At 34.6% G+C, this 11,462-nt stretch overlaps 1 protein-coding gene across 1 annotated transcript; it reads left to right on the forward strand.

Annotated features, from left to right (window-relative positions):
* Positions 1-646: 646 nt before the first annotated feature.
* LOC7467803 (protein S-acyltransferase 8) lies at positions 647-5,317 on the forward strand. Its single transcript, XM_002300873.4, has 5 exons — positions 647-1,040; positions 2,277-2,462; positions 3,093-3,398; positions 3,526-3,759; positions 4,400-5,317. Exons 1-5 carry the CDS (start codon positions 1,002-1,004, stop codon positions 4,907-4,909), a joined length of 1,275 nt encoding a protein of 424 aa, XP_002300909.1. The 5' UTR covers positions 647-1,001; the 3' UTR covers positions 4,910-5,317.
* The last annotated feature ends 6,145 nt before the right edge of the window (positions 5,318-11,462 follow it).

Genomic DNA, 11,462 nt, shown 5'->3' on the forward strand with positions numbered 1-11,462 from the left:
CAGCCCGCGGTGGTGCGCGGGTGTGTGAGAAATAAACTAATAAAAGGGCAAAAAAGAAGAAGAGAGAGAGAGGTTAGTAGTGATTAGCCCCTTCAAAGTTCAAAGTTCAAAGTTCAAAGTTCGAAGTTCAAACACGAATGGCATTGATATAATCAAAATAGTTAAACACGGATTAAATCAGAAGAAATCATGCCAGCCAGGCTGTTTATCATTCCATAATCTCATGTTATTACATCATTAAAAATTATTCTTATTTGTCCCTTTTAACCAATTAAATTTCCAAAGATCCCCCCACCAGCTCAATTAATCAACTGTGAACAGTCCTTTCATCACCATTAATATCTTGCCACGTCATCTTTGACCCCACAACTATTTGAAAACGAGTGAAGCCTGTGACAGATTAGTACTTCCGCACACGAAAGATGACTGCTAGCAAATTTCAAAATCCCGTCTGACAAATATATATAAAAAAGGAAAATCCAATCTGATTGGACCAATAAAGGCAGGCTGGCGATCGAATCATCCAATAGAAAAGGTGGGGTTAGATTAATAAATTAAATAAATTTCTTTCTTCTAAGAAAAGTGAATTAAATATAGTTTATTATCCCAGTATGTACAGTACAATTACTAAATCCTCCTCCTCCACCTCTCCCATGGATATTTTTACTTTTTTATTTTTCAATCCCATATAATTACCATCACAAAATAATAATAATAAAAAACCCGCAGAGACAGAGAGAGAAAAGGGCCCAAAGCAAAAAACCTAACAGCAATATTTAAAATTCAATAACCGAGTCTAGTGTATTTTACTGCGATGACGAGTCGAATGAGATTGATTGATTTAGTTTGGTGGATTCCTTTTTCTTTTTGAATGGATTTTGAAATGTTAAAAGTAGAAGAAGAAGCAAGAGCGAGTTTGAAGTGTTCGATTCCTTGCCTGTGTAGTACTGATACTAGTAGTAGTTGAACAAAAGAGGAGGATAAGCGTGCGGATTTGGGTCATGGCAAAGCGCGTGTTCGAAGTATGGAGAGGGAGTAATGTAAGGCTTTATTAAATTTGTATACTCTTCTGATTTCTTTTTTATATTTGTGTAAATTAGTGGTTTTTAGCATCTGGGTTTGGTTTCATTTGCTGTGAAATTTGTGGGTTTTGCTTGAATTTTTCAGTTTCTTTGTTGGGGATCACTTTAGAATTTTGTTTAAAAAGCCACTGTGTCAGTGGCACTCTGTTTGGTTACTGTTAAAATGGAGGAAGTAGGGAAAATCTGACACTTTCAGTAACTTTGAACTTTTGTTTTATTGCCGCGTTGAGTTTTAATTATTTATTTATTTATTATTATAGGCCACTGAAAGTCGTGTAAGAAAAAAAAAACTGAGATTTTTTGGTAAAATATCTTTAATTTTTTGTTGTTTGTACTCAATCAAGCATTGGGTACTGTATTTCTGATAATTTGGGTTCAAGGGCTATGAATGGAACCATAGAGACTGTTGTTAGTCTTTTTAGATCCTGGACTTGTGTTCCCTTGAGTTATAGTGGTTCACCTATTCGTGCAGTAGACTGCAGGGTGGTTTGGTTAAGTTAGAATCGAAACTTGGCGACTTTGTAGTATAATGATCAAATTATGGGTTTGTGGTTATGTTTAGCAGTGCTTGTGTTCTGTTGGTGGCAATGCTACTGGCGCTGACATTAGAGGTTTCCTTGCTGGGAGGTTTTGCAAGTGCCTTTGAGGTTTGGATTAGGATTAATAGCTCCACTAACTAGTAAGACAGGGATTTCTTGTGCAGTAGTATAGTTGTTTGATAATTTTCAATAATCAGAGAGCTCTAACATAAGTTGCAATTACTTGGCAAGTGTGAACAAGAGGGTCCATAGATTCATTATAGCATTGAGCACAGTGTTCGGATGTCCTTAAGCAGTGAAATGTTCTTGCTTGACATGAGTTGGACATGTACATGTGCATCCAAGCTGGATGATCTTGAAACCTTGCTATTCTTTGGGAGTAGGGCTAGGACCTCTGATCAGTGCGCAACTTGCTGGCTTGAAAGAGGGGAATTGTGGATTTCTTTGTGGAATTATTCATATTTTTTTTCTTAAACAATCATTCAAGATTCTCAAACTACATGCTAACCTTATATTTTTGACATGCTATTCCCAAATATTGGAAGCATGAAAATGCCTCTTTGCTTTGTCAAGTTTCATTCTTCTGGTCAAAGTTAAGACTTATCATGGTGTGAAATTTTCAGCATCTAATGTTTTTCTTGTCTATTTTCTACAGAAATTCATCCTTGGTGGGAGATTGATCTTTGGACCTGATGCTAGGTCACTGATTGTCACTTTATTGCTGATCATTGTTCCTATAATAATCTTTTGTGTGTTTGTTGCGAGGCATCTTCGCCATGAATTTTCACCGGATAATGTAGGGTATGTGATTCTGGTGATGGCAATTATCTTTACTATCTATGTAAGTTTGCTTAATCCCTTGGCACTTGATAAAATTGTTTTTGTTATATGAATTTTATAGAACTGGATGTGCTATTTCTTTGCTTTGGAATTTCTCATGCTCACGTATGCCTGTTTTAAGATAGATGGTAAGCTTCTATGTTCTTCTTTTGTTGTATAAATTTTTATAACTTAAAAGAAAGTGATTTGCATGTGATTCTAAAGGCCATGGTATGGATAGTGTAGTGCCGCAAGTGGACACGATTTGATGGTGCCAAGCTCAATATGATCAATATGAGAGGCTGTAATTTGTGAAAGCAGGGTGACCACAAATTATCCCAATGACATTTTCACAAGAACTGACTTAAAAATACCTTTTGACCTTGCTCTAGAATTTGATGGTAGAAACTAGGAAGGTGTACAATTTTCTAGACTTTTGCGAGTGAATAATATTTGCAGTTCAATGCACTTGAAGCTGCTGCTTCTGGGTTTTGAGAACTTCATCTCAAAAGGTGTATAATTCAAAAGGGGTGCTTTTGGAAGTATGCTTTCTTGGATCAAAAGTGAAGCACGAATCTGAAATCATGTCCTCCAAATGTTTATTCTGTAGCAAATCCTATGTCTTATTTAATTCGATGGCTGATCTTGACAGGTGTTGGTTCTTCTTTCCCTCACATCAGCCAGGGACCCAGGCATTATTCCACGCAATTCACATCCACCCGAAGAGGAGTTTCGATATGATTCTTCTGTGTCTGTTGAGGTTGGGGGAAGACAAACACCGAGCCTCCAGTTTCCACGGACAAAAGAAGTTATGGTTAATGGCATTCCTGTTCGGGTTAAGTATTGTGATACATGCATGCTTTATCGTCCTCCCCGCTGCTCCCATTGCTCCATTTGCAACAATTGTGTGGAGCGATTTGATCATCATTGTCCTTGGGTGGGCCAGTGCATTGGATTGGTATGCTGTTTAACCTGCGTTTTAACTTCTTTCTTTCTTGTGTATGTCCTGTTAACATTGCTTCTCCATTTTTTGGTATTCGTCTAAGTGTTCTTGTTGAAAAGCTAATTATGCTGTATATGGGCAGCGCAACTACCGGTACTTCTTTATGTTCGTTTCTTCATCGACTCTTCTCTGCATCTATGTGTTTTCCATGTCTGCCTTGTACATTAAAGTTTTGATGGATGATTACCAAGGCACAGTTTGGAAGGCAATGAAAGAATCTCCTGCATCTGTCATTCTAATGGTCTATAGTTTTATTTCCCTGTGGTTTGTTGGTGGACTTACTGGCTTCCATTTGTACCTCATAGGCACAAACCAGGTAAGTTTTTTTCCGTAAGACTTATGTTATGTGTTAGTCTCTGTTATGCTTAATTGAATTAAATTTGAATCAACCAAATCTCGTTTCTTAATAAATGTGCGGCATAACTATGGTCTAAATGCCAGAGTAGAGTTTTTTAATGGTCTTTCATCATTAGTTGTCAGATTATGAGATCACAACAGTCTGTTTAGTGGAAATATATAAGCAATCTTTAACATGTCACCATTCAGATTCATGGGCATCAAATGATAAACCTGGAGAAACCCAAGCATCAAATGAAAGCAATAGCAGTTTGCCTCCATGAATCATTGTGTACTGGATATTTTTATCTATTTTTGGGGTAATAAATGGTATGAAGTATTGCAATATTAGAAGCATAATTAGTTCTGCAATGACTACTTGCATTCTCTGTGAAGAAAAAAGCAAACTTTTCCCCTGAAATAATAGAAAGCGAGAGGTTTTTTTTTCCTAGGAATTATATTTATTTACTTGTTCTTTTCCATATGTATGAGATGGGATGCTTACGTTTGCTATCACATCCTTGTAGCATCTGAAGGCTATTATTTTTCTGTTATGTGGTTATTCAATATGTTTTCCACTCATGTATTAGCTAAAACTAATGTTACTTTATTCTATACAGACCACATATGAAAATTTCCGGTACAGAGCTGACAACAGGATCAATGTCTATGACCTTGGTTGTTTTGATAATTTTCTTGAAGTCTTTTGCACAAAGGTTAAGCCTTCAAAGAACAACTTCAGGGCTTTTGTTCAAGAGGAAGTACAACAAAAGCCCACGTTGCCCAGCACCCAGGAAACAGATGTTGAAGATTCTGGTGGGGATCCACGCTCAAAGGTTGAAGATGACCTAGATATTGGTGAAGATTTATTGAAAATCTCCCAGCGTCGTAATATTGAAGAACTTGATGAGGACATATGCAGCAGAGGGAGTAATGGGCCACCTCATAATACATCAGAGATGGACTCAGTATTGAGTTCAGATCACCGAGCTCCCACAATTCGATCAGACACTAGACATTCAAGCTGGGGAAGGAGAAGTGGGAGCTGGGAAATTGCACCCGAGGTCCTTGCCAACTCTACAGTCACTGAAAGCAGAACCTACTCCACTTCCAAGGAGCCACACCAATGATGATAGGATAACTCATTTAACTGTTGATCCCCCCGCATCATCAACATGGGTTTCTGAAAATCCTTTGGATGTTCAGTTCATCATGTTGACGGAAGTTCTCTTTGATTAGGAACTTACAATCGAGTTCCAATTCTGCTCTCCCTATAGCCACGATGGTGTGTTATCCTTATTGTGGGGGTGGGTTATGGCTCCTATTGATTATTTTCTTTGGGAAAGCAGTCAATAGGAATGTGTTTGTAATTGTGCGAGAAGATAAAGAGGATGTTTGCCTTTCCCCCCCTCTTTGTTCTCTCTTTATATTCTTAATCATCGTGGTCGAACACTTAGAGTAGTAATTCTGGCTTTATTCTTTGTGTAAATAGTTACTTCCTAGACATGATTCAGTTCTCCCCTTGTATGTGTGGTGAACTCTCGCGCTCTTCTTTCTTTCGTTGTTTTTTTTTTTTTTGAACATGGAACTCTCTTTCTTATCAAGAAGTGAATGTGGGGGACTATTTTCTTTTCGAGGGTGGGGTAATCTTTGAACCGTGTATATTTTTCCGATCGGAGTCTAAATCTGTAATGAAAAAAAGGGTTTTGGAAAATGTTGAAAGTTCGAGGGTTGATAGATGGAAAAATTAGTTTATGGGCTTGATTGATAAACTCGGTGTACTTACTAGGGAGAAATGCAGGTTTACTCTAAGAATAAAATATGGTCATCAAAATATTAGTATTAGGGAGAAATGCAGGTTTACTCTAAGAATAAAATATGGTCATCAAAATATTAGTATAAAATATTTCTATGATTTATCAATTATTTCACGCACTTGATATTATCAAGTAAATTGTGCTGCTCAAAGATTTTTTTTTAAAACAAAACCTACCGTTTTCCACACAACAAATATGTATGTAAATACAAATCAATGTGCAAAAACACATTAGAGGTAGATATAATATCAATCTAAAAAGCTAGTAATGTACTTGGAATTTATTTGGTTTTGCATTTTAAAACAGGTTTTTAAAAAATTAATTAATTATTTATTTTTTTATTTGTTTCAAATTAATGTTATTTTGTTGTATAATCCGCGTTGACGTTGTCAGCACCGAGGACAAAACTTTGTAGTGAATGCCCTGGAGATAGCAAGAAAAGAATCCGTGACGACAAGCAAATTCTTTGATGGATTGGCAAATGACAAAGGCACAATGCCAGCATACGAAGGTTTGGTTTGAAGGTGGTTTTGGTTTTTTTTTTTATGGGTTAATATAAAAAATATATATTTTTAAATTTTAAAGATGTGATTTATATTTTAAAAAAAATTATATTTTTATAAAAAAACCACCAACAAATATTTTAAGTTACCGAACACAATTTTGCCGAAAGGTTCTGCAACTTTGTATGTCTTATAGGCTAGCTACCAAAAATGGGCCTGGCATCTTCGGGCTAACTTCGGGCTTGATTGGGTTCTGGCTTTATATTTCTTCAAGACATCTTCATTGTTAGACCACGTAGTTTTCTACTCCCCCCTCCACAGCTGCAATTTGCAAAGGAGCTCGAACATTATGGCTGCAAAGAAGTGACGGAATATGCAGCTACAAGCTAGACAAGCTGATCAAGCCAAGCAATGAAATCGATCCGTTTTTTTTTAAAAGAAAATATTGCTCCAGGTAATCCACTCGAGGATTGAAAGAGGAGGGAAAGGGCCGAATGGCTGTTCGTTTTGATTAAACCAAACAGAACACAAATAAATCCTGTTAAATCAAATCAACCACATGTCATCCATTTTTAAACCGGACAGTGCTCCTCATCATGTCCATTTCGTTCACAACCCTGTTACTCGTAAAAGCAAAAATTGCTGGGTAAGAAGTCTTCGATAAACAGTAGAGCTTTTGTCCATTAAAGTGTAACCAGATACCTCATTACCTGAAATTGTCATACAAGCACTCTCTCGGAAGCCACAGTTTCAACACCCTTTCTAAGACAAGATAATCGGCCCCACATACTGTAACGTCAACCATTCAAACCTCCATAACTGGCGGTTCGGTCCCTAACATTGAGGAGAAGACCCAAGGCACAGTTTGGAACCATTCATTTTCACTAGAGACAGTGATTAAAGCAATGTAAAGAAAACTTCTTTTCATCGCTAACAACCTTATTTAATCAACCAAAGTTTGGCTCGAGTCATTTCCGTTGGAAAGAATTTCAATCATGGCCTCATCTTCGTTCCACTCATCTGCAAATTCATTTGGGTTGCTGTCAGTTTCTTGAACATAGCATGGCACGCACACACCTAACTTCTTATTTGTACTGCTACTTCATGTCTATTTTTCCTCTGGTTGCTGACCGAATGTCCTACAATAATATGGCATAGACCAAACCCTTAAACAACTACTTATTGTATAGATAAGAATGCGACGTGTTAATTGATTACAAGATCATAGTGTTAGCACACTTTTGTATTACGAAAAATAAATTCCAGCCTAGACCTCTACATCATCTTGTCCTGCATACAGCCATGACAGTGATAATTGAAAGTCCTTTTCGTTGTTACGCCAGTTCACTACATTCCACGAGGAGCTAATTTCGTCAAACTAGTTTTCTGATAAAAATGTGTCATAAATCTTTATTAATTTATGCTAAGATTCTGCTCAAATGACATGTTTCATATAAAAATGTGAAGATAGTTTCGTTCAAGTTAGGAAACACGTCAAAGTCCAACTCGAAAAATTTACCTTTTTTTAGAACTTTCATTTTAATTTAATTAGGATCTTACTCATTAGAAAGTTTTTTTTTCTAATTTATTTAAATAGTCTTATGGGCTATTTTTCTTAGAGTATATTTAATGAAATAAAAACTTTTTAGGAACTACGAAAGTTTTCATAATTTTCTCTAAGATTTCTTTGTACACGGTTTAAAGTTGTAAAACTTTAGGGATTAAGAAACCCTAATGTTGTTACATTATACGCTGCCTCATTCTAACAAATTTAGCTTTGTAATTAAACAGTATATTATTATTTATGATGGTGACGCACTTACAATAACTTTGAGCTATTATAGCACGTGGCTGTGTCATGGCCTAATTGGAAGTTGATTCGAATCTTGAGTGTCTAATAATGTCCATGCGAAAGGCTTGAATCTAGCAACTCTGGTCTCTGCCATGGAAGTTTCATATTTTAATTTTGCCATCCTCCGAGTTTTCCGCCAAGTTGGCTGGGCTTAATCATTGTTTTTGCTCGGCTGATTTTCACACGCCTTCTTCGGAACCTTAGCGAGTGCTTGTAATTATTTATTGGACCAAGGCTTCGATTAATTGCATCTGGATCGTCCTAAAATAAGAACAAAACAAAAAAAAAAACCTTCTGGATCCTCTGCTTTGTAATTGAGCTCAGCCCATGTCACATCCCTGAAATTCTGCCTTTTTTTTAAGAGAAAAAAACTTTAATGGCTGAGAACGAATATCGGATAAATAATTTTTTTTTATTGTGATGGGAAGTGTTTTTTAAAAATATTTTTTATTTAAAAATTTATTAAAATAAATTTTTTTAGGTTTTTTTTTAAATATTAGTACATACATCATAATTATTTAAAAATATTAATTTGTAAAACACATTTACAAGTTAACACTCACTTAAATGTCAAAATTAACTTCAAAACAACGTTCAAAGTTTGGATGGCAAATAAAGCAAGTCAATTCACTTCACCTCGTTTAAAAAATAATTTGAATTTAAGGTTTTTATTAATTAGATTCGATTTAATTTCAAAGTTAGGAGATTAATCTATCAATCCTGTTTTTTATAATTATACTGAAAGTAAATAAAATCATAAATATAACCTCCACGCATGTCCATTCTTATTATAGAAAATTCTGGTTAGGTAAACAAGCATTCACCCCTTAAGATTATCGGTAAGTATACTTATTATGGTTCGACGATTGTGTTTTTTTTAAATAAATGAGATTTTCTCGAACAAGAAAAGACCAAATCGAGTACGTGTCCAGATTGGGTTGTTTGGTTAGGAAAATTCAGGGTCTCCAAGCTGGACACGTCTACTCCCCTCCTTCACCCGTCACTCGGTGAGTTGATTGCAATCTCTCTTATTTTGCACAATTTGTTACTGTTATTGCGTCACTTTCTATGTTACACGTGGGCTCTGGGTCCCGCCTTAAGGTTTTTTGACCTGATCCTTTTTATCGGTAGACCTCCTGGCACGTGTCCTGACACGTGCTGCATGATCTCATCCGATTCAAAGAGGATACATTCTAGAGAAAAGAAAGCGACAGACCTGGAAAAAAAAAAAAAAAAGCTGGAGACGTAATCTTCAATAACAAGTAAATGAGCAACCCCGTTTATAAAGTAACTTGGTAATATAAATTAATTAATTGTAACGACCTTAACTAAAAAGAATAAAAATAAAAAATTGTCAGAGCACTTCTTGCCTTGGTAACTTGTTCTTCCGAGAAATAATTAAAGTCTTCCATTTTACGTAACTTGATCAAGAAAACAAATTAAGTCGCCAATGAAAAGGATACCAATTTGAAGGGTATAATTAAAATAAATTAATATTATGTAGCTAAACCATAATTTCTTTCTGGGTTTGAGGAGTAGTTGCTAAACTCGACTAAAAAATAAAATATAAATATTATTGAGTTATGATCCTAATTCTAATCATTGAAAAGGTCGTTAATATTTGCTCGGACAAGTATCATAAACATGGTTTTAGGATGGTCAAGGTGCCCGCACACCTGGTTTCGTCTTCGAAGGAGGCGGTAAACTACAACTCGATTTACTTACAGAACTAAACAAACAAATCAAACCACTTGCCAAATTTCATTAAAATTGCTTATCTGGTTTGTGGGTATGCAAATTGCCATCTCGTTGAAAGCAACAGCCGGTTCATCGAACATTGCTTTTACAAATACAATTAAATTAAGATAAAGTCCCTTTTATGCTCTCTTACTTTCCAATCGTAGGTATGGATAGCATTTCAAGTTGTTTTCAACGGCGGTGAGCGAGTTTTGTCGACAGGGGAGGAGTTTTAGATCGCGGGTGCGCTAATTGTTTTTTAAAATACTTTTTATTTTAAAATATATTAAAATAATATATTTTTAATTTTAAAAATTTATTTTTTACATTACTAAATCAAAACAATTTAAAAATACAAAAAATATTAATTTAAAGTAAAAAAAATATAAAAAAATTCAAATTTTCTTAAGAAATACTCTTGAAAGGCAAAATCAACCTAGCTTTAAATAAGATAATGTTAGGAACAATTTAATTGTCCTAGTGCGGTTCTAGTAAACTCCATCCAGATATTAAAAATATTGGTATCGGATTAGCTTAATCTCATCCATCATCCATCTAGTTGAACTAAAAACAACCAACAACTGGGTACGTTGTTCGGTACTACTTTATTATGATTTATGTCAGGAATAAATAAATAAAAAAACAATGTTTAAAATATGGTTAAATGCTATGTCCTATTGTCCTTTATGCCCTCGGGCTGCAAGATATTCTAGACCAGGGGTGGCAGTGGGAATAGGAGATGGTATTTGAACATTATTAAATAATTAAAGGAGCATCAAGTTATTTGAAGTTGGAATAGACGGGTCACAAGAAAAACAAAGCACGTTTTTTGTCTCTCAAAAAGGCATAGGTTTCCGGCATACCGGTGAATTTAATTTATTGTGTTTTTTTTTTTTACAGAGGACGCTTCAATAGCAAGAAACTAGGGATAGTTTTGTGTTATTTAGTTTTTTTTTTCCAAGTTTTTCTATAAATTAATTCCATGATGTTAAAGTTGTAACTATTGATATTTTATAGCTTTAAAATGAAGATATACATAAAATATGAGAAAAGCATAAAGCAAGAGTTTTTATAATTCATTGACGGGACTAAATGTGGTTTTTATATATATATATTTCTTGTTTTTTAATGATATAAATATTGGTAAATACAACTTGAGCATCATAAACTTTCTCAATAAAATATATAATTGTTTTTATTTTTTTTATTTAAAAAAAAACCCCGTCATAATTTTAGCGTCTGGTTTTGAAAAAACATTCAAACCAGAATTCCTCCTTTTTACATTTCTCCAAAATAAAAAAATAGAATAAAAAAATTAAAAGGAACCATTCAAATCGAATCTAACCTCAAGAAAAATGACCCAAAACTCTGGATTTTCCGAGGAATGGACATATTCATTAATATTACTATCCGGAACTCATCATGACCGAATCGAATCATCATCACGAAAGTATGCACACGCGTGCGCATGCCATACAGACAGACAGAAAGAGAGCCGCATCTTTAAATTAATTAAATAGAAATTACTACATCCAGAAGACAGGGGATGAGCTAGCCAGTTTAACTAAGGGATAAATAAAACCTATTTTAACAGATTTTTTTTTCTTTGATCGAATTAAGGCCTCTTTTGTGGCTGCAGTTAAGTTGGGTTTTTTTTTTTCGAATTATTTTTTTTAATTTTTTTCAATCATTTTTATATGGTCAAAATTAAATTTTAAAAAATAAAAAATAATATTATTTTAATATATTTTTAAATAAAAAACACTTTAAAAAC

Source organism: Populus trichocarpa, chromosome 2 (assembly GCF_000002775.5).
Source record: "Populus trichocarpa isolate Nisqually-1 chromosome 2, P.trichocarpa_v4.1, whole genome shotgun sequence".
NCBI classification, from domain to species: Eukaryota; Viridiplantae; Streptophyta; class Magnoliopsida; order Malpighiales; family Salicaceae; genus Populus; species Populus trichocarpa.

What these genes read in the sequence shown, in the direction of transcription:
- LOC7467803 (XM_002300873.4), top strand. Translation starts at nt 1,002, where the DNA reads ATGGCAAAGCGCGTGTTCGAAGTATGGAGAGGGAGTAAT. An exon ending in AAGTATGGAGAGGGAGTAAT is followed by an intron (nt 1,041 to 2,276) that starts GTAAGGCTTTAT and finishes TATTTTCTACAG; the next exon opens with AAATTCATCCTTGGTGGGAG. An exon ending in ACCTCATAGGCACAAACCAG is followed by an intron (nt 3,760 to 4,399) that starts GTAAGTTTTTTT and finishes TATTCTATACAG; the next exon opens with ACCACATATGAAAATTTCCG.